We start from the raw sequence: 27,338 nt of genomic DNA on the forward strand, positions 1-27,338 counted from the left end.
AGACACTGAATGTCATCAACAATGTCTGAGACTTATTTAGTGGCTTCTTCGCAACTTTCACCAGGGCATGCAACAAGGATAGTATTTACTAAACATTTCATGAAGATACTGATGTATGCTCAATCATCCAGGTAGGGAAGTTAAAAGTTTGTCCAGATGAACAAAATCAACTTTCTGGGATTTCATGTAGAAGAAGAAAAGCATTGTATTAGGTCGTATTAACAACTTCTGGTATCTAACTTTTCAAAAAGCCCAATGACATTGTGTCAAGGAAATCCAAACTATAAAATGTAAATTTATTTTCTGACTCATTTCTGTGGCACTGTGCCCTAAATGAGATTTGTCAGTAGGAGGGAGGTATCACAGCTGAGCCTTCATGAGCTAATGAAGAGTAGAGCACTTTTTAAACCCTGAAGTTATAAAGTTTATAAACTCAACAGATTCTTAAAAATCTAATTAAAACTAAACTAATAAAATATAATGTTATAATAACTACTTTCAAGTAAAACATTAAAAGTTCAAATAAAATCTAATCTCTATCTCCTCACTATCTGAAAAGTCATTATGAGAGCTAGCCTCCCTTACACAGTGGGAGTTTTACATCCTCCACAGAGACAAAGTGGCTTGTCAGCTCATTCTCCATTAATTATCATCAAGGAATTACCTATGTGTATTCTCGCCATCACATTTTAAATTCTTGTGTCATGAGACATCCAAATTAATTTCAATCAACTCTGATGTGCTGCCTCTGTAGATTCTCTGCCACTGCTATCTTCCAGACGGGCAGTCCAGTCTTCCCCAGAGTCTAAACATTTTCATCGCTGCTTTTACAGATTAAAAATTACCTCAAAGCGCAACGATTAACTGACCAGGTCTGGCAATTCTCAAGGATTTACTCTGCGAGCTTCCTTCCGCTGAGTGATCAGAGATGTTCCCACATGAGCAGTTTATCACTAGCGTCACCTGGATGATCTGCTCAGTGTTTGCAGCAGCCTTGACCGTGTCACAGGCCTTGTAAAGCCCCGACACTGTATAATCCTACATGCTGTTACACAAAGAGGAGACGAGCTGCTTGTTCCAAACACACAGGCTGCAGGTAGGAGAAATGTAGCAAACATGTCATAAAGTTTAAGATGGCGACATTACTCCTTTCTGAAACTTGCCGGTGATTTATGAGCAAACCAGCAGATGGTAAAATCAGGGTGGCTGGCTCGAGAGAGGTTTACCAAAGCATTTCGACAGAAAGGGCAAAAGGGTTCTCAGACTCTCTTCTAAACGACTGAAGTCTTTCCTGAAAACAAATCGAGTGTGTGCGTATACATGTGTGTGTGTACAATGACTAAGCCAAGCCAGATGTTGGTGTCTGCTGAAGTTGGTGGCACTCATTATGCAGTCTAAGTTGCTTAAATTCTCCCTCTGCCTCTGTGTTAACCTAGAATCTGTAAGGTAATACCTAGTGTTTGGATTTGCTCGGATGAAAGCCTTGTCAGCTTATGAAAGAGGGTTTTGTTGACAGCAACAAAAAAAACAACAAAGCATGCATTTGTTTCTCAACGTGTAGCTTTACTTGTCGGATGACCAGCCAACTCTGAAAGCCAGGAATAGATTAAAATAGCATCCTAGGTCCCTTATCAACGAGACAACAGCCAGTTCATTGAAGACAAACATGAGCTAAAGACAGTAGAGGTGAGCAGGAGATAAGTTTGGAGGGGAGGGTGAATTAAAGTTAGGTAGTTTTTGACTTTTTTTAAATAGAGTTCACAATTCCCCCCATTAAAAATCTATTTATTTGCCTAGTAAGTCAATTTTACAAGGTTAGAATTACCTTAAGTCAGATCCTGCAAGTTATGCAATTTTTCTGGGTATGCTAACATCAGCTGCTAATGCTGTGCCAATCAACCAGTTGCCAAGATTAGCTTTAGCAACATAAAATATTACTTGTTTTCATAAAGGAAATGACAATCCTTCATATTTATAACATCATTACAACTTCATTGTACATTTATGCTCAAACAAATGTAGCTTTAATGTTAAAAAATAATAATCATCCAAAAAAGTCTGATGCTATTATTTAGCTAGCTAGCATTAGCGTCACTACTGGAACTGTGAAAGCATCCTCTGCCTACTGATTGTAAACTGGAAGGTTGTTGGATCCACTGAGCAGCACACCATTCGGGTACTGGTAATGCACTTTATGTGAGCGTAAAAGCACTTCTGCACTGTGTTTGTTGCTGTTGTTTTGAAATTGCCAGACTTGTGGTTGCAACCTGTTTAGCGTAATGTTTGTTGTGTCTAATAATTGCAAGAACTTACTGAGCTTTATGTTTTTGTTTTAGGCAGGATGGAGTTTGCATGTGTTTATCTCAGCTTTAGAGATATGGATGTTTGTTTGCTTCCTGTTATTTTTCTGTGACACTGCTTGGCTGGTGTTTAAAGGTTTTTTACGGTCCTCTGGTTTTGTTTTATTTGCTGTATTTGTGTTATTTATGTTTATGTTGTGCTGTTATTCTTGTGCTTGAAGTCAAATTGTTGAATTTTTATGTTTGTTGGGTTCTGATGGCTTTTTCATGCTAGTCATGCTCTGCTTTAGTTTTCTTGTTTATTTGAACTCACGCATCAATTAAGTAGGGTTAGTTTTGAATTCTTGGTCTTTATGGAGCTTCACTTCCTGTTTAGAGTTTATTCACAGTGTGTTTAGTTCCCTCAGGGTTTCCCTAGTTCCTCCTTCAGTCTGCTCTTTTTATAGACCTAAAATGTTACTGATGTATGTGAAAATGTAAATGTGTGAAAGTGTAAATGTTTGCCGTACTGACTTCTTAACGTGATGATACATCAGTGTTGTTTTTATTCCTCACTGCATTAGTTTCAGCCTTAGTACAATTCAGCCTGGGGTATTTTTCTACCAAATTCACTACAGAAATCAGTGAACACAACTTAATAGAAAAAACACAGTCTGATGAAACCAAAAAGAATTGTGTTCTTTTTTATAGTTTCATGGCTGACTTTGAAATTTTGCTTTAACCCATCAACCCTACTCTACCTGTTTTCATTTATCGATTCCCTACTGATGACTGGAGTTCGACATTTCAACGGTGCTCAGTTTCATGTTTCACCTTGACATGATGTGGTTCAGAGAATCTTGGCAAACACTTGTTTACAGCATGACTAATCATGTAATCCCTCATATTATACACACATCAGCTACGAGGCCAGATGACTGCGCAGAGAGACACCAAAGAAAAGATGAAACAAGACATCAAGGATTCATATAAGCTGCATTTCGTGTGAAAACAACTGACTGTTTAGCAGTTACAAACCTCTCCAATTTGCCATATTTAATTATAGGCGTTATTTCCTTACACTGTATTGCCAAATGTATTCACTCACCCATCCAAATAATTGAATTCAGGTGTTCCAATCACATCCATGGCCACAGGTGTGTAAAAAAATTTCGCTTTCAGGAGCTCAGCAAATTCCGTCATGGTACCGTGATAGGATGCCGTCTGTGCAACAACTCCATTTGGGAAATTTCCTTGCTACTAAATATTCCACAGTCAACTGTTAGTAGAATTATAACAAAGTGGAATCGATTGGAAATGAAAGTAGCTCAGCCACGACTCTGCAGAGTCAGTCACTACAGACCGCCAAACTTCACGTGGCCTTCACATTACCTCAAGAACAGTGTGTAGAGAGCTTCATAGAATGGATTTCTATGGCTGAGCAGCTGCATCCAAGCCTTACATCATCAAGCGCGATGCAAAGCATTGGATGCAGTGGTGCAAAGCACACTGCCAGTGGACTCTAGATTAGTGGGTGTGTGTTCTCTGGAGTGATGAATCACACTTCTCAGTCAGGCAGTCCAATGGACAAATCTAGGTTTGGCAATACTTGTCTTACTACATTGTGCCAAGTGGAAATTTTGGTGGCAAGGTGAATATGGTGCAGGGTTGTTTTTCAGGAGATGGGCTTGGTCTTTTAGTTCCAGTGAAAGTAACCATGGCATTTTGGACAGTTTTATTGCCCCACGTTTGTGAGAACAGTTTGGGGTTGACCCCTTCTTGTTCCAACATGTCTGCGCACCAGTGCACAAAGCAAGGTCCATAAAGACATGGATGAGTGAGTTTGGTGTGGAAGAACTTGACTGGCCTGCACAGAGCCCTGACCTCAATGCGTTATAACACCTTTGGGATGAATTAACTGTGAGTGTCTGACCTCACAAAGGCTCTTCTGGAAGAATGGTCAAAAATTCCCACAAAATTGTGGAAAGACTTCCCAGAAGAGTTGAAGGTGTTATAGCTCCAAAGGGTAGGCCAACCTTATGCATTAAGTATGGGATGTCACTCAAGTTCATATGCATGTGAGTATAGTATACTCTGAATACAGCATCACCTCTGTCTTGTTTTCTGCGAGTCTGTTAAGCCAACTTCATTAGTCAGAGTCAGTTGTCCTCATTAGCTTCTATGACCTCACTGTGCACCGTGTCTGCTACCTAAGCATACATGATGTTCTGCTGCAGAGCATACCAACCTTACACACACACAGCACTCACTCTGCTTAACTTATTGTGGTATGCGCAGAGTCATTTGTATGGATGCATTCTGTAAGATAGTGAATCTGTAAGCTCCTGCCGGAGAAAGCAATTAACCTCACGGACCACCGGGGAGTTGATACGAGTGAGGGAGCATCTCTCCTCCGTTTAAATATACACCAGAGGGGCTCGCGCGCTCACATTCAGCCAACCTATTATTCATCATCAGCGCATTAAATGGCCTCTTCATGAAGACAGCAAGACAGGCCTCACTCCCTTTTACATATACATGTGTATACTCCCCCCCCCCACACACACACACACACATTCACTTCCACAGCCAGGCTGACTGATCCCCATGGCTCTGGAGTTTCAGATTGCCCTTGACGCAGCAATGATTAAGGTCAGCTAAAGAACAAGAAAATTAAATGCTGCATTCCTAGTGATCTGGGAATTTACCAGACACTGGAGGGAACTATGCACAGCCCTTGCCAAGTCTGGAAAAGGGAGATAGAGAATGTCCGGCCTGATTATTTTCAGTGCCAGTATAGGTTTCGCCTAGCCACAATATCCAATAGAAACAAGTTTCATAAATTATTCTGCAGAATAGCTATTTTCTTTTTAAGTGTTTTTTTTTCTTGATAGAACAAAATCTATCCAGTGACATTTAAAGAAAAAATTCAATTTGAAGGAGCTCGGTGGTGAACTTTTTCCTTTTTTGTCAGACTGCAAAACTTTTCACAAGCTGTTCAATATGAATCTCACTGTGGCTACTGACCTGCCAGCTCATTCCCTCATGCATCAGTAACCTCTCTAATGAGGTGAGAAACACCAGCACAGATGGACGAAGGAGGGGAGGAAACTGCAACAGATGAGTGGATGCATAAAAGAGGAGGATGATGGAGAATTCGTGATGAAATGAAGACTGAGAGACAACCAGTCAAAGATATAGATGCAGCAGATCTGTCCTTGAGGGCATGGTAGTTACACAGTGGGCTTTATCTTAGACTAAACTATGTCACAGAACAGCATAAGCAGAGTTAAAGTCATAGTTTGATTGAAACTTCATTGATTTTAGACAATCCAACTTAGCTGGTTTGATACCTGGCAGACATCTACCAAACTAGTCAGCATCCACCTGTCTCTCAAAGCAGTGGTGCCATAATGCATACTTCTTGTCTTTCAGTTTTCATTCCCGACCATAAAATTCTTTCTTCTTGATTCTTTTTTGTCATTACACTCACTGGCTAAGCGTCTCTCACCCACAAGTCACTATGACTTTTTCCATTTATTAAAATAAGTTGTCCCATACAATTTTGAAGTAAAAGGAGCCAATGTGTACATTAAAACGTATGCTTCACAAACCCAAACAGCAATTTAAAAACCTCTCAGAGGGGATATTATCTGGAATGTCACCGTAGCTGAAAGATGTAGCCCTATACGATGGCTCTCAGTTTCCTGTCTAAAGGCTTGTATCCACTGAGAGCCATCCAACTAGTCAGTGCACAAAGTTTAAAAAACAGAAAAACTTAAAGATTTACATCATGGAAAGATCTATAAGAAAATGCAAAGTGAGCTACAGTCATCTGGCCGGTGTGCTGTATAATAAGAAAGTGATTTTAATGGCTATAACTCAAGTGTCTGGTAAAAACTTTACAATGAAGACATTTCAGGCTTTGCGGCGGCTTTAATTTTCCCATTTTGACTATTTGCTTTGATTAATTCTCAAAAGAAACGAAAAATCTGGATGTAAAACATCAACAACACCAATACAAATTTTCTTCACACCCCATAAATTCACCATAGTGCACTAGTGTAACGCACTTTGTGGAGGTTTACAGTGTCTAACGTGACCACATGGTCTAAACATTTCCCCGTAGACGAGAGACCTTGGCTCATACAGTGACATCCGCTTCTGATTAAAGCAAGCCTGTCTCCGGCTTTGTCCTTTTTAAGTCAACATCGGAGCAGACTGGGGCCAGGTTTCGGTTAGGAGGGTGTTCACCTCGACTACAAATCACTGTGACTGATGTGTCTATTGAACTGACACCATGTTGTATTTTTGCTCCAAACATAAACAAATGATGCTGATTCACATTCAGAATATTAAGCTAAACACTTTCTAAACACGAGAAGGGGTAATATTAAACTTTGCCGGATGGTTTGGTTGCTGCAACACTGCTGCTTTTGGAATAATCAGTGATTTTTGTCAAAGTAGCTCGCATGTCATCGACTGAGCGAACCACAAACACAAAAACCCTTGGAAAGCACATAAACTCACAACAGATGCATTGTGGTGATAAATGATGTCTCTCTGTTTAGCCACAAAAATACTGGCATGCAAGTCTGCAGCCCATTAAAAGGCATAGCACCTTTTATGTTGTTGAAATGACAACATTTATGAATTTTACCATTTTTTAATTCTTTTGGTAGATTAACCAAACTTCCTTCTCAGTTTCCTGCAGCTTTATACCATCCTGCTTCTCAACTGATTGTTCAGGCTGTAATGTTACAATTTTTGTTCATATTTATTGCATCTGCATCAGAGTTTCCAGGAGTGAAAAGTTCTGAACGTAGTGGAGCGTTTAACAGATGAACAATTGCTTTGCCTAGAATTACGTCACGTCTCTGAACACAGATCAGCTGCAAGATCAAAACCGGCTAAACTGCCTGCCTAATAGTAAATAGGTCCTTCTTGTGCTGCCAAAACAGTTCTGACAAAACAGTTGGGGCATGAATGGGAGAACTCTGGGGGTTTTAAATTGGGACTTGGGAAGTTGGGGCTCTTTGAAGTGTGTCTCCTGTCATTCCTAAACAGTTTTTGTGGTGTGGAGGGGCGTACTTGTCCTGCTTGGGGAGACCACTGCTGTCAGAATGCCATTGCCTTGGTTGGTGTTCTTGTTCTGCACCAATGTTTGGGTGGGTGGCAACCCAAATCATGAGCAAACATCCACATGAATGCCAGGACCGAACGTTTCCGAGCAGAACAGTACTTTGTAACACTTTATCAGAGTTATTTACCTGTCAGTGGTTTTACTGTTTTTCTACCCGCTTCTTCTTCTTAAGTGCTGTGCCAAATGGCGATTGTGTTACTCCAAGATGTTCTAAACAGTTTGGTGTTTTTTTTTTTTCATTTAGTCTTTCATTCTGTCAATAATGGTTTGTTTTCTTCTGCCTCTGCTTCTTCTCCCTTCGATTTTTCCAGATGCAACATCATATTCCAATCCTGCTCTTCTTCAAAGAATCTTGCTTGTTTCTCTCTGGTATTTTTATATACTGATCTTTGGTGTTTACTCAGTCCCGATCCCTGTAAATGCTAAGACTAGCATTTGGTTGTTATGTATAAATATCATATTGTTTGTTGGTCATGTGCAGAGCCTGCACTCAGCTTTGCAGCTCTTCATCTACATGTTACAGCAGTTTGCTGTAACCAGGGGCAGTAACAAAAAAAATGTGTGGAACAGCCCGTCAAATGCAAAAACATTTAAAAATGCCTTCATTTTGTCTAGTCCATCACTCCCGCAAAGCCCCATATTTAACCACACACTAGAAAAAATACTTCAAATTGAGCACGAATTTAATTTTCTTTATTTTGCCACAATTTTATGTTAAGATTATTTTGAGTTTTATTGTAAAATGTAACTATATGCTATTAAGAAATTGTGATCAGCTGTCTTTTTGCAACATGAAGTTTTTGCAATGTGTGCTCAAATATGGAACTTAGCAGGAGCGCTGGGTGTTTTTTCCATATTTTAACAAGCCAATACTACCCAAATTATAGATCCTGGTTGATTTTGATGGTAAAAAAATACGATAAATTTCAGTAAATTTCACAGCATTCATTAGAAATGTTCAAATTGTCTACCGTAAAATTTTTGTGCAAGTCGGAGATGGTTGAGCAGAAGGCTTGGTTGGCTGGAGATGAGCCATACCCAAAATCATTCACTCTGCATAGTCACAGACCTACACAGGCAGACAGTTTAGCCCCTAGTACTTACGATGTGATTACTTTATTCATTATTAACCTCGTTCTACTGCCACCAATTACACAAAAAAGAAAAAAAAAACACGATTTGATATTGACCTCATCTTTTTTGTGTGTCTTGATCTGTTTTAATTACAGCTGATATATTATTTTGTTTTTTAGATTCAGCCTTACTGAGGGTTAGCAAGCAATATGACAATATTGTATTAATGTTCACAGAATTGATATCCAAGTCACATAATTCCTCTAATAAAGGAAAAAATGCCTGCTACGCATAGACTGTGGTGCAGGCAGTTCCTAAACTGTTGGCTAAACTTCATATTTAAGTGCTACTGTGATGGATCACCTTTGGGCATTAAGTCTCACAACAATCACTGTGCCATCTCCCACAATCTGGACTCTTGATGAATGTAAGCCTATAGTCTTAGTTTTTTAGCTCCTATCCATTCAAGGGGGAAAAATCTGCCTCTTTATTTGATTTAGCAGCTTCCCCAGCTAATCTCTACATTTTTCTGCCTTCCATTTGGTCCAGAAAGGTACCATAAAGTGGGTTTGTCAGAGCTTTTTATCCGTCGACCCCTGGAAGTTGATTGAAGGGGAATTTGTTAGCGCTACAGTGAAAACAAAACCACAAAAACACAATTCTATGAGGAACAAAACGAAGCAATATAGGGAACAAGAGTTTCATCACTTCATACTTTTTTTAAATTCATTGCTAATATAGAAGTGGAAGAACTTTAAAGTTTGGGTTTTTAATATACACACGCATAGCTCTCTCTCCTTTGTGTTTTCCCTTTCCTGTTCTGTTTCTCTGTCCCTGTTTCTCTCTCTGATGTCTCTGAAACTCTTCATGTGCTAAGAGTCTCATTTGATCTACAGCGTCAAACATCTGGAGCAGTGCTGCGCCCAAACACCTGTTTCCAATTCAGGCAGCCGACAGAAACATTTGATTGTTTCTCGCATGCAGACTCCCCCTCACCCTCACCCCCGTCTCTTGCTCTCTCCCTTCTTTGACTCATAGGCTATTTGTTAAATTTAAGTCAAAGAACTGGCCTTCAATAGGTAGTAATAGATGGAAGAATAATATGAAGCTGATTAAGACCAATTGTGAGGAAAATACAGTGTATGATTTTCCAGGTGTTTTGGCACCTTTGCTGCCGAATAAGGCTGCTTTAAAAATAGTTTCAGTATGTTTGAGGTTGAGCTGAGTGAACACTGTCGGAAGGTCAAACTTTTACCCGCCAATTTAATGGAAATTGATAGCTGTTCACTGTGAAATGTTGATTGTCATGATACGTGGTTCCAAAATATAAAATCACTCTCGGATTGATAGAATAAAGGTCACATTAGAGGTCCAATGATGTGGCTACACAGGAATCCATTAGAGGCACATTACGCATTCACATATACTACAATGATCCAATAACTCTGTAAAATACCTTTCTCGTCTGGTGAGGATTAGCAGTGAAACTGTTTTTCATCCACAAGTCAATACCTTTGGAATAAAACCAACAAAGTAACATTTTTTTTTTCAAAAGAAAAAAGAAATTCCTTTTATGGCAAAATATATGTATATTTTATTTGGTGTTGAACCAGAATACTGTAAATACACTGACGTTCCACAAGAAGCTTGCAGGGAGTCTAAAAGCACCTCAAAAATATCACCGCGTGCAAAGAAGTGAGAAAAAAGGTGAAGAATTTCAGCGGCGCCTTTGCTGCCAGCTCTCTGAAACACTTAATTATGCCTAATTGTTCAGAGGACAGAACACACACAGAGGCAATTAGGAGGGATATGCATGGGCAGCTCTTTACAGAGGAACAGCGTTTAGGCAAAAGAATAACAAAGGAAGATGTTTGCATATTCCATAATACTACGCAAAACTATATGTGTACAAGTAGACACTATCACTACATGTCTACTCAGTGCTTTACTCCATACTATACATATTTTTACTGTTTTATCATACCTGACAATTCATATGCATTCCACAGCAGAATACAAAGGTCCTGTTTCATAAAATAAATACCAAAAACAACATTTTTTTAAATCCCTGCTCTTTTAAATGGTACTACAATAGATTTGGCGAGACTATTTTTATATATTTCAGCAAATTACCATATTTTGAAAGGAAGTTAGATGAGAACAACGATAGCATTCTCATATCGGTGTGTTATCTATGAAATTAGCTTAGTTTAGCTACACACAGAGACTGAAACAGAGGGAAACAGCTGGCTTGGTTTTGTGCAGTAGTTTAAAGAAAAACAGCATGCCAGTATTGTCAAAGCTCAACAATTTACAAGTTAAATTGTGTTTGTTTAATCTGTACAACAAAAAAGCAGAGCCGTCAAGGGCTGAGAAAATGAAGCTACTGTAGAAGTGCCAGAAACTCCAGGTCCTCAAGTTAGCCTTGAGGCTAGCTTCAACTCCCTACTTAAAACACTTATTCACAGAAGAGATGTTCACAGCCTGATGCAAAAACTGTTTTTCTTTTATGTCCTTTAAACAGACTAATAACATCCTAAGTTGGTGCCTCTTCATGATGTCTGTGTAATGCTGACTGAATTGCTACAGGTGAATGCCAACACAGGCAGCTGGAGCTATTAGCGGTTTATCTCTGCTAGCTAGAAGTGACTGAACCGGACTTCTCCAACACAACGGTGCCAAGACCCTACAAAAAAAAGCCTATGAAACAAGAGTTAAAAAGTTCAGTTGATGACATCAAGACGACTACATCCATCTTAACGGAGCAACTCAGCAAAAGCTAATGTGTAATTTAGCTGCTTTATGAGGGGTTATTTCCTAACTCTGAGCATTTGCCAAGTGATTTTGACTAGTGAGTTCCACAAGCCAAGAAGTTACCAATCAAAGCAAAGAACATACACCTCCACAACCTGCATTTTATTTGGAACTGAAGTGTATTTATATGCTTCCAGGTTTTCTGTGCTAGCCTACAGAACTGCCAAAGTGTGGGTACCCCACAACGCAATGCTGTGACTTAACACATTTGATAGGTTAAAGGTGTTACAGTTTCTGTGTCTCTGAGGATGCAAAGGTTCACACGGTTAGAATGCCTAAAGCGCTTGAAATATAGGCAACAGGACTTCTTTCTGATGAAAGAAGACATTTTAACTTTCATTTAAGTGGCTTCGTCGGTTCTACAAACTGATGGAGAGTCACAGATATTTAACTGCTGCAGTGGTGTTCACTTGGAGGTGGTCCTGCTGGTTGCTGTAGACACAGATGGATGAAGCAGGGAATGTTCCTTTGGTTAAATGCTGCTGTGTATTAGAGATGCTAATACATTTCCATGCTGTTGGCTAATACCAGGTCAGCTGTTTCCCCTGTTTGAAGTTCTTGTGCTAAGCTAACTAACCACTAGGTTTGCACTGGTCCACTCATGAAACTGTCCTCCAGAAAATGGTTCACTGCATTTCCCCAAATGTTAAAATACTGCTTTAACAACCTCATAATTCATTACAAAAAGGTTTAATACAATATGGATGTTAAGTATTAATATATACATATTAAATGATTCATATGCAAAAGTAGACATGCCAATGTGTGTGTACATACGCACAGACATACATAAGCACCATTTCCAAGTATCCACACCATTTACACATACAGACAAACACACACTCACACATTCAGACATTTGATGTAGAATTGGTCACTGCTCAACCAGCCGAAGTACTTCAAGCAAAAAGCAGTACTTTTAGCATCTAAGTGTTACACCCTACAAAAAAAATAATCATAAACGTCTATACAGGTGCAGAAATATACATTAAAGATAATGTGACAGGATATGTGGAAAAGAAGACTACATTTTATTAGCCCGTATTTGTCCTTTGGTGAATTTTGAAACTGCTCTAAAATTCAACATGTGCAAAACTGTCTTTTTCCACAAAATGTACTGATGAGAAAAGCTCAGCCCCTTCTTGGATCACACTGCCACCCAGAGAATTGAAATGTTAGTGCCGCCCTCGTGTGCTATCTGGTTAATTCGTCCACGGATGCAGTCCAGCGTGACGTACAGAGCCGTGCCATTCTGGACTTGAAATGAGGCTCTCAGCCCTACACTGGCCCACTCGCTTCCTTCAGGCATAGATCCTGACACCTGCTGAGCCACAGGACCAGCCTGCTTGCCCTGACCCCCTACCCGCTGCAGAGTGAGTTTTACTATATTACAAGAGTGGATCAGCTTGAGGTTGAGAGCTATGTTCACTGTTCCTTTCTCGCGGAATATAAAGTTCTTCCGGCTGTTTGGCTCCCCAGAGCGGGCCAAGTGGACCTGTGGTGTATCTGGGCTGATCTGCTGGAACAATAGAGGTTTATTCCTCACCGCTCCAAAGGGAAGACCGGTCCTGGACACAGTAGCCGTAAAGGCTGACGACACTGCTGAAGGAATCCAGATAAGACTCAAAATACTGATTCCAGTGCTGTCCCCAAAATAGCGGACGTTGCACTGAGACGGGGATGTGATCTCAAAGTTGAGCATGTCTCCACTGTCCACGCTCACAGCACCTGAAAGTGTAATGGAAGTGTCCCTGTAATTAACACCAGTCTTAAAAGCCTGCATCACCTCTTGGCCGGTTCCGTTGCGGTTTATATAGGCAATCAAGGAGAAACCCTCTCGAACGCAGGTGTGCCCCATGGAGTAAAGCGCTTGCTGAAGGACAAACTTGACCACTCCGCGCTCGGTGAAGCACACCCCACGGTTGTCATGAGTCAGGCTGATCATGTAGGGGTCTGAAACTGAGGTTATGCGGAAAGTTGGGCGGTAGCTGGTCTGGTAGTGCATCAGCAGGGACATCTGAGCTGTCATAGCTACAGCACCAGTATCATGAGACAACCAGAGCAGACTCAAAGAGGGCCCTGCAGCATCATACACGTGAAGATCTTTGCTCTGATTGCAATGTTGATTTGGACTCCTCAACAGCAGTGTGAAGCTGTTGTTAGGTTCCACCTCCACCCCGGTACTGACGCTGACCCCCTGGAAATACTTCCCATCCGGTTGTTCGATGCGAACACCGCTGAGGTCCTTACCCTCCTCTTCCTGGCTCCCATTTAGCCTCATCCCCAACTGGAGGAAGTTCCTGCAACTGTGCTTTATTGCAAAGTTATGATCCAACCACACCAGCCCGTGCTGCTGGAAGGTCAACTGGCCCACCTGGTTGGACAGCAAATCACTTTTTTCTTTGCTTCGTATGTTTAGCTGAAGCCCAGGAAAGATGTGGGTGCCAGATGATCTGGCGGGGGGAACTGCCACATTCGCCATCCAAGACTCAGAGAGCTGGGTCTCCGAAAGCTGGCCACAGATGGCGTCACTGACTGCTGTACAGGGAACAGTGACAGGCTCTCCATCACAGTCAGAGCAGGCCTGGCACTCCTGCAGCTCCTGGTTGTAGAAATATTCATGACCGCACAAGCCCATTATTGCGTCTCTCTCAGAAATGCCCAGACACCTGAATCCCCCTGCAAAATAAAAAGGCCCAAACAGGCTCTGACAGCTGCATAGACATGTAGCTCAGTAAAGTATGGCTGTTTTCTCAGCGCAAATAAAGTTTTAGATAAACTGGTGGGAAAATTTTCTATATCAGAGTGAAAATAAGGAATAAGAATTCATTAATTATCAGCAAAATAAGCACTGCGAACTCACCTGGAGTATTAAGGCACTTCACTCGCTCTCCACAAATATTTGGTAATTCAAGGCATTCGTCTCTGTCCTGCAAGTCATGCAAATTAAAAGTATCACCATGAGTGTATCCTGTACATCAATAACTGGGTTTAACTGATGCATTCTTTAAAGCATTTATGCTTGATCAGGAAATAGATAAGATGAGCCATCTAAGCTCAAAGGTATAAACATTCTCACCTCCATATCAGCTATGTTTAGATTTTGGCATATGCTGGCATATGCTTGGGAACCACTAACTGGAAACCACCACGTGAAACCTCAACTATCAGCTAAAACCGCTTCACAGTTTTTTTTTGTTTGTTTCTTTTTTTTCCTGTTTTGCTCTCAGTTTGTTTTGACACATCAGATGACGGCATACCTGGCACATTCTGTCCGCAGTTGGAGAGCACTGTGAGATGAGGAAGAAACCTGGTGGACACATGGTGCACTTTTCACACCGAGGTGGGTCCTTTTGAAAGTCACAGTACTCCTCTGATCCACAGGGTGAAGGGCATCCCAGGAGAGGCTGAGGAAAGTGAGCCTCCCCGACCACATCCATCACCTTAGAGTTGAGGTCCACTTTGTGGACAGCGTAGGATTTCTGCAGGTGGCTGCGGGCTTGGCTTTGCAGTCCAGCCAGCTGGCTCTCGAAGTAGCTCTGCAGCTCGCCCTTCAGGCCCTGGAAGGAAACCTGTTTGAAGGTGTCTGAGAGGAGACCGTACTGTGCCTTCACCACATCCATTTGCTCATACATTCGCTGCTGCTGCTCCAGGATTTCACGCTGCTGCGACAGCAGGGCCTCCTGTTGGTCAGCGAGCTTCTGCTGCAGATCGCGGATGATAATCTGCTGGGCTTTCAGGGCCTCCACAAGCTTCTCCTGCCCCTTGGACAGCTGGAGGTGCAAGATGAGGGCATCTTCTGAAGGAACTTCATTCTCCCCTGTCATGAAATAAATGCACAGTGAAGGGAAAGAAAAACAGGGAGAAGAAATCGATTAGATGTCGTTAAGCCTTGTACTGAGGTGTGACTTCTCCAAACAGTGCTGACAGTAAGTGTGAACAGCCTGTGACTCCAGCTGCATAGCCAGCCACGGCCAAGTGTAGCCTACTAAAGGTTTCCTGTATGGAGCCACATCAAAGCATTCAAAATTTTCTGGGCAATTGACTCTGAGACATTTTTCCAGTCCAGCTACTCTTTGCCCTGCAGGTATCTTTTTTTTTCTTTCTTTCTTTTTTGTGGGGGGAGGCTGAAGGTCAACAAAGTTGTCATTTGTCTCCAGAACACTCTTGTGTTGATCATTAGTGAGAGATTGTAAGTCAGTAAAGAGTAGCATGCATTTGAGTTATTTATAGACACCCACCTCTTAGTAACGGCATATCACTTTTAAGGAAATTGTCAAGAGTCACAATGTGCACAGTCTGGATATTTTTTTTTGTTCCTGGCATGCAGGAACTTATAATATAATGTTAAATAGATAAATAAATAAATAAAAACGTTCTTGATTTGAATGTTGGATGAGAATGTTGATGGACATAGCAGACCTGGCTTGATATCACATGTGAGCTGGACACCTAAAGGCGCTGCGCCAAGTTCCGACGATGGATGTCCAAACTCCGGAAAATCCCCCAGAAACTGCGCGGCTCTGTCCGACAGATGTACAGGAGGCACGCTCTCCTCTGAACCGGCCAGACATCCTTCTCCCACACAAGCCACTGCTCGAGCTTTTGGCCGTATCCTCAGCGGCAGTCTGCACTCGATCCCTTTACAGTCTCTGGTGTCATTGCTGGGTTGAAATTGTCTCACATGAACAGCGCACTCCGCATCGGTGCATCCTGCAGGTAAAACTTCAGGCGCACTCCTCCGAGTGCTGCCGTCGCTGTGCCGCCCGCGCAGTAGCAGCTGGGCGCCTGGAAAAGTCTCCGATGCCGCTCTTGGAGAGCTCGGGTACACGCGGTGTTGGCTGGCGGCTACATGAGCCGTTTTCCCCTGCGTTGACGGGTTAAACTGCCGCGGGGGTCTGGAAGATCGGCTCCCCGGACAGTGCGCCCCGGTGCACGGTCTTGGATCGCCGGTGTCTCCGCCATAGCAGTGCGTCCCCCGGCAAATCTCCGCTACAGCTTGCGCGGCGTTGTGCAGCGATACCCAGGAGAGTTGCAGCAACAGCAGAGATGTCAGTAAAAGCATTTTCGCATCTAATATGTGGGCTTACTCTGCCTGCAAAAGAAGGAAACGCGAGGTAAGAGTCCCAAATGGAAAACCTGGAGGAAAAAATCTCAAAGGTGATAACTCAAGCCATCACTGATCTCCTTCTCGATTAAACCCACCTCTCACACAACTGAAACAAACTTTACAGACTTGGCAGCTCATCTGTGCACATTACCTTCAGCTCCAGGGTTTGGTGAGGCTGGCTTTTCCCGACCGTCACAAAGGAGTAAAAACACTGGACTCACGCATTACTGCCGGCTCTCTCCATGCCTGACCCACTCTGAGGGCTTCTGCACTATAATGTCAGTGTATGTGGCATTCCTGAGACTTAATTAGCATCAGGTTTCCCCAGCTACAAATTAACCCTTCACCCTCCCCTCTCCCTTGAGTTCCCCTCTGAACTAAAAGGTTTTGAAAGAACAAGAATAAAATAACATTTTTGATGCCTGAAACTGAAACATCCCTAATTTCAACCTGAAACAAATAAACGAACAGGGAAAAAATGACATGCATTTTAATTATATCTCATCTTTTCACTTTTCACTTTGCTCACTGTTGACTTTTCTTTGACCCTGTGGCCCTCTGAGTTGCAAAAACATACAGTACTTTTTGTTTAGCACACCCTGAATGTTGAGACAGCTGCTGGTCCTCAACCCAGCGTCCTTCATGCTTTAGCGCTGGCCTTGTCAACCCTTTTTATAGACAAAGCGAGCAGAGGTCAAACTTTTGTGAAGAGACCTATGGCAGAAGTCAGGAATGTGAAAAACGCATCTGGTTTTTGGACTCGCTCCCAATTTCTCTCCTTTTTTTGTTTTTAGTGCTTCTGCACAAGCACATAAGGTTATCTGAGGATGATGTCTGCATGGATGTTATTAGTTAAGCAGTTCTGATATTACTGTCTTATTCAAAGGTCCAGGAGCCAAATGAATAGATGCAAAAGTTGTATGATCACATTTAACTGAATAACTCAAGATTTAGCCAAATTTCGGAATATTTAAAGCAAAATGCTGGACATTTTACAACATCATGGGTACAGACTCTTAGAAATGTCCATGTTTTAGTTTACATCACTCATTTATACGTTTTGTGATTATTGTTTCAGGGGTTCTGAGGTGTTATTTTGTCTTTAGACTTTGATTGTTGTGGACATGTTTGTGTGGATGTGGTTTCCAGTGTTTGTGTGACTGACAGCAGAGTTAGGGTTTAGCAAAGGAAAGGGGCCACCGTGAATGAGGCTCCTGTAGCGATTAATCACATCCAGCCACCGTTTCTATTCAGGGTGGCTGTTAAAAATGTTCAGTCAAAAAGATTTCCTGTACCCATCTGGTGCAAAGAGAGGAGCTGAGGCGAGGCAGAACTCAAGAAAGACAAGTAGCTGCGTCCAGAGTGCAACTTTTCATCTTCAAAGTAAAAACGAAATGTTACTTAATTAATTGCTAATGACGGCCAATCAAATGGCAGTAATTTACTGTAACGCTTGTATTCTTTAACACACAGCAGTGTAAATTTGATTAAAGAAGTCACACTGTACAATTAAACAGTTTAATGCTGGTAAAAATGTATCTTAGGATTTTATTATAACATAATCATGCCTTTTTCTCTTTTAATTTTGTCTTTCCATGTCACATATTGGGCGTTTTTGCTCACGTTTTCAACTCAGCCAGTCACAGCAGTCATCCTAGCCCATGTTAACAAAAGCAAACCTCACTGTACTCATTTATTGGGCTTAGATGGCAAATAAATTCAGCCAAGCAGAATAAGGAGGGCTGTATCAGGAATCCATTTGTATGTTCTTGCATATACATTCAAAAACATCCAGCTAGCAGTTGCTTGTTATCCCGGTGCAAACTTGCGGTGTTGATTATTGCACCACAAAGAGGGAGTGGGGAAAATAACTGCAGCTCGGCAGGTTTACACCTCCCACTGATTTCAGTCATGTTTGGCATGTACAGTACAGCAAAGAACAAACAGAGGGCACTAAAAGACTCCTGTACACATCACTTTTCACATCATCTCAGTGACGGTTTCTCCTCTGCAGCACTACATATCGTTTTGCAAGGTGCCCACTGGTTTTGTCATTATCACCCCATTTCCTTTTAGTGCCCAGGCACAAGAAATCCATCTTGAGGTGTGTTGGAGCGCTCAGAATGCAGACTAATAGCTAAAAAGAATGCTCCACACCTCACACCTTACCATATGCAGTTCTGCAACTTTCAAGCCGACAGACTTTTCTTTGTGCAGTAGAACTCAAGGCTTGACACTGCAGATCCCCCCTTTAAGCACACAGTTTGATTAAATAACTAAAAAATAACAATCTCGTTCAGCTTCTTGGCTCGGTGCTGTGATGTATGAGCTGCAACATATGCTGGCAAAAACCATTATCAGAATCAGCTCTCCTGGACCACCCTCAGTCTCCAAGGAGAGCGCAAACGCACAGCAGAGCAGACAAAAAAATCACCTCGCTCTCTGCTGCCGAGCTCCACAACTGTTAATCAGTGTATTTATTTGAGAAATGTTCTCCGAGGCACCGGCGTGCTTGTGTTTGGGAGATGTTTAGAGCTAATGGGAGGCTGCCTTTGGTGTCCATCTGTTTGTCAAACCCTGAGAGAATGAGGAAATGAGGGTGGTTGGGACACATGCTTGTACCCAGGGTGTTTGTTTAATACATCACGAGTCATGAAAGACTCTTGGAAGCATTCGAGGTTATTTGGTTTCCCCCTCGTGGTGCTCAGCTTTACCATATGATGATGGGATTTTGCCACAGTGACTCAGGCTGGTCTTGAGAGGAAATGGGACATAGACGTTTTAATATTAGTAAAAATCAAGATAATCTGTTCTGTTAGGCATAATTTCACATTCATTTTTTTATATTGTATGTGAATTCCCTTTAAGGTGGAAAGAGGATAAAAAAGAGATCAGAAATCTTGTTTTTGGCCTCCCAAGATGACTCAAGGAGAAATGCAAATAAATACAGCTATCTGTGTCTGCACGGTCAGATAACAGAGCCAGAGGCTATTCATAGTTTGACAGTTTAACTCTCCTTGGTTCCTCCTAAAGATAGCTGACTTTGTTGCACCACACCATTACCCTAAGACAATTCTTCCTGATTTTAACAATAAAAGCTAAGATTTCATGTAAATTAATATATTCTAGTGCACTCCGCTTACATTTAGGAGGTATGTTAGAGGTTGTACAGCAAATAATGCACTTCATTTATTCGACTGTATTTTCTCACAAGAATTTAGACAAGTAAAGCCCAGCTGAAGTGTCTTTCACCACTACAGCGTGCCACTCCTGTCTACAGACTTGCTGTAAATGAGTTTCAGCGAGGTGAATTATTAACCAAGACCCGTCACATTCCTCCCGCTGATTCAGCCTTTCTCTCGACCCAACTGAGGCATTTCTTTTTTCTTGCAATAAAAAAAACAAAAAACTTCCCAATCTGCTCGAGTGGCTGTCAGTCACCCTCGAAGTCTTGGTGAGAAGCCACAACACATTTATGATTTCTCCCTCTCTGTCCCCGTTGGCACAGTTACAGTACAGTGCAGATAAGGAGCACTGTTAAGGAGAGGATGGATCAACGCTGCCCAGACAAGAGTGTTGTGAAAGTGCTGAACTCTGTAGCAGGAATGCAATGACAGGTCTAGACCTGAACTTCCGCGTTAAGCAGGAAGAAGCCAACAGTCAGACAAATGCAATCTTCAATCTACTCGCACACTCAAAATCTGCCTGCATATGACTTTAATGTTTGGTGTCGAGCTTGATTAGAGAATAGTTTTTCGAAGTGGAACTGATGTCCATGAAGCTGTTATCTTGAAACTTAGTGGAGAAACAAAGGATTAACACATTTTAAAAAGGTGAGTTTCATCTCTGTTAACTTGGATGTTGAGCCTTTGGATATAACGGTAACAACCGAAGCTGCTTTCCTCTGAACGCAGAGCAAGAACATTGTTCGTTGATGTTTGAGCACATTACAAGTGAGGATTGTGGTCGCTGCTGTGCTGAAAAAAAAACAAAATAAAAAACAAATGAGAGATTTGTTTGTAATATATGTATATTCAGCTACAGCAGAATAGTTTAGCTTGAGGACGTTATGTAGAGATATGTTGCAGATGATAAGCTTAGACATCCTGTCAAACTTTGTGAGTTACAGCGCACTCTGATAAAAACTCTCAAAATGTTTTAAATTTAATAGTACGAGAAATTAAAGAAAACTCTTATTAGAATTTTTTTTTTTTACCATGAAATAAATAAATAAATGTTTTAATTTGGTGAAAAGAATGTAAGTTCATATCTTTCCAACTGGGTGGACCCCGCTATCGTCTCATAGTGCTGCATGACTCAATAACCACATGAAACTAATAGGGCTGGCCTCTTACATTAAAGTTAATAGTGCTGTCAGTTTGTTGTTGATGACGGGAACATTTTGTATATTTGGCTTTTGGCATTTTTGGTTTTAAATCATGTCACAAAAATATGAAGTGAATTTGTTATGAGTATAACTGAACGCATTGCTTTCAGAGCGATTGATTAAAAGGCTTTTAGTCGAGGGGGTGTTTGCTGTTTCTAAGAGATGTTAAGCAAGAAATTTTATTAAGGGTACTGATTGTAGTAGGTTTGATTCTGATTTGAAACCTGCTTCAGCAAACATTAGGATTCTGATTCATTTTCATACTCTTCAGTGGTTTGTGCCTGCTACTCAACCTCTAATTTGCCTGCTTTGCAAAAAGAGTACATCAAGTCCTGTAAACACATCTGCTTAAGAGCCAAGCACAGAAATATGATCCGATCATAGGAGGGAGAGTTTCTGTATGTTATGGTAAACACTGGAGTTGATGTCTGCTTTTGATTTTCTACCCTGGAGCTACATATGTGTGGCATGTAAAAGGCTGAGACATGTATTTGAGATTACTGGGGGAGGGAAGGGGGGAGGGGGGTGTTCTAGAGGAATGCAGAAGCTATAAGCTATAAGGTGCTTTTAGATTTGCTGTTTTTTATTATAAGAAGTACAACAGTACAGTTGCCGCTTTTCACAATGCGCTCATTTGATGTCCAACAATAACATTTAAGAACGCCGATAGGTCACAAATGCCCTTTGTCTGACAACAAAAAAGTGAAGAGTGCAAAGAGACAGTGGCACAGTTTTGTGAATCGAAAGTGTGAAAATGTGACTAGAAGTTCACAAATATGAACTCTGTTGCGGTAAATTGATATATTGAAAGGCACATAAAGCTACAGAGCTTGCAGAGGAAAAATTCCTGGTGTTATTGGTTTGGTTTCTTTGTAGAGCTATTACTCATTAATAAACGGGACACTGGGGTGACTTTGATTAGTTTAGCTGTTCTGGTCTTCAGCTTTCGAGTTTCCAATTTTTTCCGGTTACTGATGATAAAATCTTTGGCCAGGATTTAAAAATCCTTTAAAAGTCTGATTTTAAACGGTGCTTTAATCATGGCCGTTTCCTTGTGAGGTATTATTGAGTATTTGGTCAAATGTAGGATTTTTTGTGTTTTCTGTGAACAGCCGATTGATACAACTCCACAGACTGTAGAAATAATCAGTGAAGCTTCCAGATCTAAAACGCATTTGTTCTAGTAGCCACCAGAGGGCGACTCCTCTGGTTGCAAAATGTTACGCTTTAAAGCCTAATTTAATACAATACAACACTGACTTTATTCATTATGTTTCCATTTAAAGTAAAGTAGATGCTGAAGTTGGGTATATTTCACAATGTGCCAATATTGTGTTTGACAAATTGCTTGTTTTCAAATTCACAAACAGCTACTGTAGCTAGGTAAGCTCTGCCAAAGTACACCAAACTCATCTCCTAAAGCTTGAAAATATAAAGTCATGAATACATTATATTCATTAGTTTCTCTCAAAAAAAAAAAGAAAGTTAAATGTGGATTTGGTCACCTTTGAACAAAGCTAGGATACCTTCAAGCTTCAGAATCCCCCGTCCTTAAGGTCACAATTGAGTAAAACTAATTAGTCCACCCATAATTACACTAGTGATGTTGCAATGACTCTGAGGTTAACACCTTTATCTGTATATCAGCTGCAGGATCACACCTACAAATAGCACAGAAAAAGTCCATTCCTCACATTGTGTCTGAGATATCACTCCACTAATGCATACGTCTAAGACACTAAGGAGGGAGTGTCTTAAAATTGGGTCAATTTGTTTTCACCAGCGGAAGCCGTCTTGTTTTCACGGTCTGTTCCTGCCGCTTCTCACTTCTCCTCGCTAATCTGGGAGCGGTTCATTTCATGCATTTGGCGTCAAAACACAGCCTCTCAGCAAAATCTGATCGACTGACTAAACTTCTCTTCCAGTGACTTTAAAACTACTGACAAAAAGTAGCACCAGACGTTCAGAAATGGTGCGTTCTTTTACTCAAAACGTCTTATGCCGACCACGTATAGGTGGAAAAAAAGTGACATAATGAGAACTGAGGAAGCAGTACCATGAAATTTGCAGGCAGCTGCTTGTGTCACCATTTCCGATACCATTTCAACATTGCAAGTTCCAGGAAGTTTACCAGTTACCACTTCCTCCTGGGGGTAAACCGTTTGTGTAAAAGGTGGAGGATTGCACTCACGTGCTATAGCAGTGAGCCCCACATATGTACGTCACATGGAAATTATGGTGCGCAAACAAATTCTATCAGTGCGCAGAGGCGTTTCAGTTTATGAACTGTGCGATTTGATATATGACACCAGAAGATTAACAGTTTCTCGTGAGCTTCCAACACGCAGTATCTGTTAGATGTTTGAAACAGTATTGATCCTGTATAAACTCTTTCCTGGAACACAATCAGTCACTCTTGTCTCCTACACAGTGTCAATGAGAGATGTACCCCTGTGTCTTTTAATTAAATTCCAGCAATTTATTTTATTCGTGTTGGATCTAAATGTCATTAAACACATTCCAGACTCTGTGACGAGTGAAAGCAGGGAGTTAAACTCTGCAGCATCGCCCAATATTTTCCTCTCTAATGGACGCTACCACGCAGCAGAGAAAAAATAAAGACTAGAGGATAGCAATGCAAACATCTGTGCAGAGAATCTCATTGCATAAGTTAAACCAATTAGATTAGGGCTGATTTAACAAAAGAGGTTGCAGCTACCCCCACCCTTCCTCTTGCACACCCCGTGAAACGCTTTTAATTAGTGCTTAATTCACAAAACCAGTCAGAAATAAGAAGAAAATGCATTGCATAACAGACTCATACACATTGTCATGCTTAGTCACCCTCTAAAGACTCATACAGAGGCTGAAAAAACACAATAATAGGGTAGCTCTTTGATGCTAAGCATTCTTGCAATATGAGGTGTGGCTTAGACACAAAACAAGTACAGCGCATCGGTTTCTTAATCAGTTTAACCACACCAAACTTGAGACTAACCCCAGTAATTTATAACTGACCTGAGGCGAACCGAAGCTTATATTTATGCCTTTTAATCACAGTCCGTCAAAATTAGTAAGCCAGCAACACCCGTGTGCTGTGCCATGCTGACATTGTTGTGATGTCAGATTACAATATTGAATAATCTGCATAAAACATTATGCAAAGTGGTGCTGTTTTTTTCACCCACATTGAGATAAGCTGGATGTGTTTGTTATCATCACTCTATCTCAGAATGATAGAAGGATAAGATCTGGCTGAAAGCATTAACTGCAGCTGAGTGTCATATTCTTCTTTTATATTGTTTCACAAATGTACAAGTTCTGACCAGTGAGATCTTTTGACCTGATGATGGTGCTAAATGTACTAAAGATTCAGACTCATTCTAATTCATTAATAACTGCATAGTCTGCATGTTAAACAAGAATATTTATATCTTTCCCTTCAATCTCTTCAGTAGATACTTAATAGATAAGTAGTAAAAGTCATGGAAATCAGTGATTAATCCTCTGGGGATCATGACTAATATACATTTTAATGCAGTCTTTCTGGTAATACAGTCAGGCACAAGCAAATGTTTACTTGTTATTTTGTAGCATTCAGGTCAGTAGAAGGTGAGAAGGTGGAACCAGTGAGTCCAGATGGTTTACTGGTCATGAAACTACTCTAATGAATTAATTTAGTAGTGACAGCTTCAGCAGTTACCCAGTCATACCTTATGTTAACAAGCCTTTAGTAATAATATATTTGCAGTCATGTGGAAAGTAGGCCACTACCACTATCCTCTTAATAAGTAACAGCCAGGTGCTGCTAACCACATGCATTTGATTAACTGATCATGAGCAAGTGTGAGCACGTCTATAAAAGCAGATCTGGACTATTCAGGTTTGTGTTAATGCAATGCCAAGGGGAAAAAGACATCAACGGTCATCTTAAAGAAGCAGTTGTTTAATTGTCCTTTAGTCTGTGAAAGGTTACAAGGCCATTTCCACACACTCTGAAGTCCATCAATCTACAGTGAGAAAAATTATTCACAAGGGGATCTTTTGAATAATCTTCCCAGCAAACCATCACCCTGAGGTCAGATCATGCAATACTCAGAGAAACTCCAAAAAGAGCTACACCTCAGACTCTACCTCAGTTAGCATGTCAGTTAGCATAAGTTAGCAGAAGACTTGTTTGCGTGGGTTTCCAGGAGAAAGCCTGTTCTATCTAAAAACAGCATGGCAGCACTGTTTAGTTTAGAAAATTTGCATCTGAACAAACCACTCTGTATACAGAAATATGATCGAGTGTTTGAGGCCATCTGTCTGACACATGAAGCTTGGCTCAAATTTGGTCTTGAAATAGGACAAAGATCCAGAGCACAGCATCAAATCTACAACAGAATGGCTGAAAAAGAAAAGAATCAAGGTATTGCAAAGGCCCAGTCAAAGTCCAGACCTCAAGTCGATGGAAATGCTGCGGTGAGACCTTAAGAGAGCTGTGCATAAATGAGTGTCCTCAAACTCAAAGAACTGAAGCAATGATGTAAAGAAGAGTGGGCCAAAGTTGCATCTTTATCAATGAGAGACTGATAAAGTCATGCAGAAAATAATGTCATATTATTGCTGCTAATAACGTAAAGTTCTTAGATTAGAAAAGATGGTTCTATAATTCATTGATTTATCGGGTGCACTTCATTTGCAGTACAGTGGTCATTATCAGAAACATGCTATACTAGAAGCAGAAGAATTAGGAGAGCCCACATGTAAGCAATATAAAGTAAGCTACTATTAGCACCACTTTAACTGGATGAACTCCCAATGACACCTTCAGTGTTTCTGTGGTACCACTCATGTACCAGCATAAGAAAACAGGGACTCTGTTTTGACTGCACATTCCGAACCATCATAACATTTGCTTTAAGAAAAGAGGCTTCAAATAATACGTGCAGGGGAGACGGCCTACTGTGCATAATTACGAATGTAAATCTCAAGCGAGGCTTTCAGAGTGGTTTTCAAAAAAGGCACAGTGACCACGGTGGCTCCTCGGGCTATTACTCTGCTTAAAATGAAAAACATAACCTTCATTATCCTGACATTTCACTTCATCCATCCACATCGGGGATGTATATAAATCTGTACCAGCCTGATGTATGAGTCCATTTTGAAACTTGATCAGCAGTTAAGAGCAATTTGGAGCTAAGCACATTATGGAAGCTTGCATACTTTATGCTCTTCCACTTTTCTTAGGAATCATGATGTTGCATGTAGTTTTTCTTCTTCTTCGTATAACGATTCAAACAAACACTCATCATACAACACGAAGCATGATTTCAATACATGAGACCGACTGCTTCCCTTAAAAAAAGCTGGCACTGGTTTAATTTGGCATCTGTGTAGCAATCTAAAGCAAAACAGCTGGAAGATGGCATTTAAAAGAAGAAATCAAAATCATCATATTTTAAAATCCAGATTACTAAAGGACACAGTTGACAGCTTAAAAAAGTCAACTCTGAATATGACAGAAAAGGTAACATAATATTTACTCGCTGCTTCACTCACTTGCTCCAACAAGAAACAACAAGTTCTGGCAAATAATGACTGCCTGCAGTTATGCATACACACTTTGTTCCTTCAAGTCTGGGTTGGACATGTTTCGCAATATAGCATAACCTGGGGAAACGTATTACATCTGCAAATACTTCACAGCAAAGTAGCAGCACTGTATCAGCACTCACTGCCTGCACTTGCTTTTACCCATGCAAATGGACATACCGTCTGTTTCATCTTCATTAATCATTCCAGCTCATTAATACATATTATAAATATTATATTTTGTCACATTGGAAATAATGATAATTTCTATATCTGATTCTTTTGTTGATTCTTTCACCAGATGGACGACATTGACGCCATGTTCAGCGCCATGCTGGGGGAGATGGACCTCCTCACCCAGGTGACTTAGCAGCCATTGTTTGCTTTATATATATATATATATATATATATATATATATATATATATATATATATATATATATATATATACTTATTCTATTCTTCTTGCTTTATAGCACAAAATACCCTTAGAGCCATCTTTTCAAAACACAAACATTGAATATGTAGTTAATTTTCGGTTGGATGAATAATGTGATTGCTCCTGTCCGTTCTGGTGTGTATAGCAATTTACAAAATACACAAGTTGTAGCTGTGACAACAAAATAAAACAAAGACAAAACCAAGAACTGAAAGAGGAAAGAAGGAGTGGATGACGTGTATTCAGGCACACCCTGAAGATACACTTTTCTGCTTCTTTTCTCCTCCAGTTTCCAATATCTGAAATAAGTGGGTGTCACTTTTTCATCTCTTTTTCTCCATTTAAATTTAAATATATTTAAATTATATTGTACAGAATGTATTAAACATGACAGGATTTAATATAATGCCAGTATAAAGTAGCAGAGGAGCTTGTGCCACTACCACATTTTCTGTTAATGAAAGGCATAAATCTCAATGTTCAGGCCGCACATAGACAAAAATACATTTTTTTGT

The 27,338-nt window shown here is 40.7% G+C and overlaps 2 protein-coding genes across 3 annotated transcripts in view; one reads left to right on the top strand and one right to left on the bottom strand.

Annotated features, from left to right (window-relative positions):
• Nucleotides 1–1,004: 1,004 nt before the first annotated feature.
• apbb1ip (amyloid beta (A4) precursor protein-binding, family B, member 1 interacting protein) overlaps nucleotides 1,005–27,338 on the top strand; it is a 44,968-nt gene continuing 18,634 nt past the window's right edge. Inside the window, exons 1-2 of one of the 2 annotated variants that reach the window (XM_063483302.1) lie at nucleotides 1,005–1,096; nucleotides 26,686–26,745. In XM_063483302.1, coding sequence (XP_063339372.1) covers nucleotides 1,043–1,096; nucleotides 26,686–26,745 — 114 coding nt within the window. In that variant the 5' untranslated portion in view covers nucleotides 1,005–1,042. Of the gene's footprint in view, nucleotides 1,097–20,096; nucleotides 20,254–26,685; nucleotides 26,746–27,338 lie in introns of those variants that run through there. The other variant, XM_063483303.1, reaches the window with a different exon arrangement.
• On the bottom strand, nucleotides 10,079–16,694 carry nell3 (NELL (neural EGFL like) family member 3). The gene is made up of 5 exons (XM_063483480.1): nucleotides 16,572–16,694; nucleotides 15,733–16,405; nucleotides 14,571–15,130; nucleotides 14,174–14,240; nucleotides 10,079–13,989 (listed from the first exon to the last, which is right to left on the bottom strand). Exons 2-5 carry the CDS (start codon nucleotides 16,373–16,375, stop codon nucleotides 12,458–12,460), a joined length of 2,802 nt encoding a protein of 933 aa, XP_063339550.1. The 5' UTR covers nucleotides 16,376–16,405; nucleotides 16,572–16,694; the 3' UTR covers nucleotides 10,079–12,457.

The sequence above is a fragment of the Pelmatolapia mariae genome, linkage group LG9, assembly GCF_036321145.2.
Source record: "Pelmatolapia mariae isolate MD_Pm_ZW linkage group LG9, Pm_UMD_F_2, whole genome shotgun sequence".
In the NCBI taxonomy this organism is placed as follows: Eukaryota; Metazoa; Chordata; class Actinopteri; order Cichliformes; family Cichlidae; genus Pelmatolapia; species Pelmatolapia mariae.

What these genes read in the sequence shown, in the direction of transcription:
- nell3 (XM_063483480.1), bottom strand. Translation starts at nt 16,375, where the DNA reads ATGCTTTTACTGACATCTCTGCTGTTGCTGCAACTCTCCTGGGTATCG. An exon ending in CACATGTGATATCAAGCCAG is followed by an intron (nt 15,131 to 15,732) that starts GTCTGCTATGTC and finishes ATTTCATGACAG; the next exon opens with GGGAGAATGAAGTTCCTTCA. An exon ending in CTGCGGACAGAATGTGCCAG is followed by an intron (nt 14,241 to 14,570) that starts GTATGCCGTCAT and finishes CATGACTTGCAG; the next exon opens with GACAGAGACGAATGCCTTGA.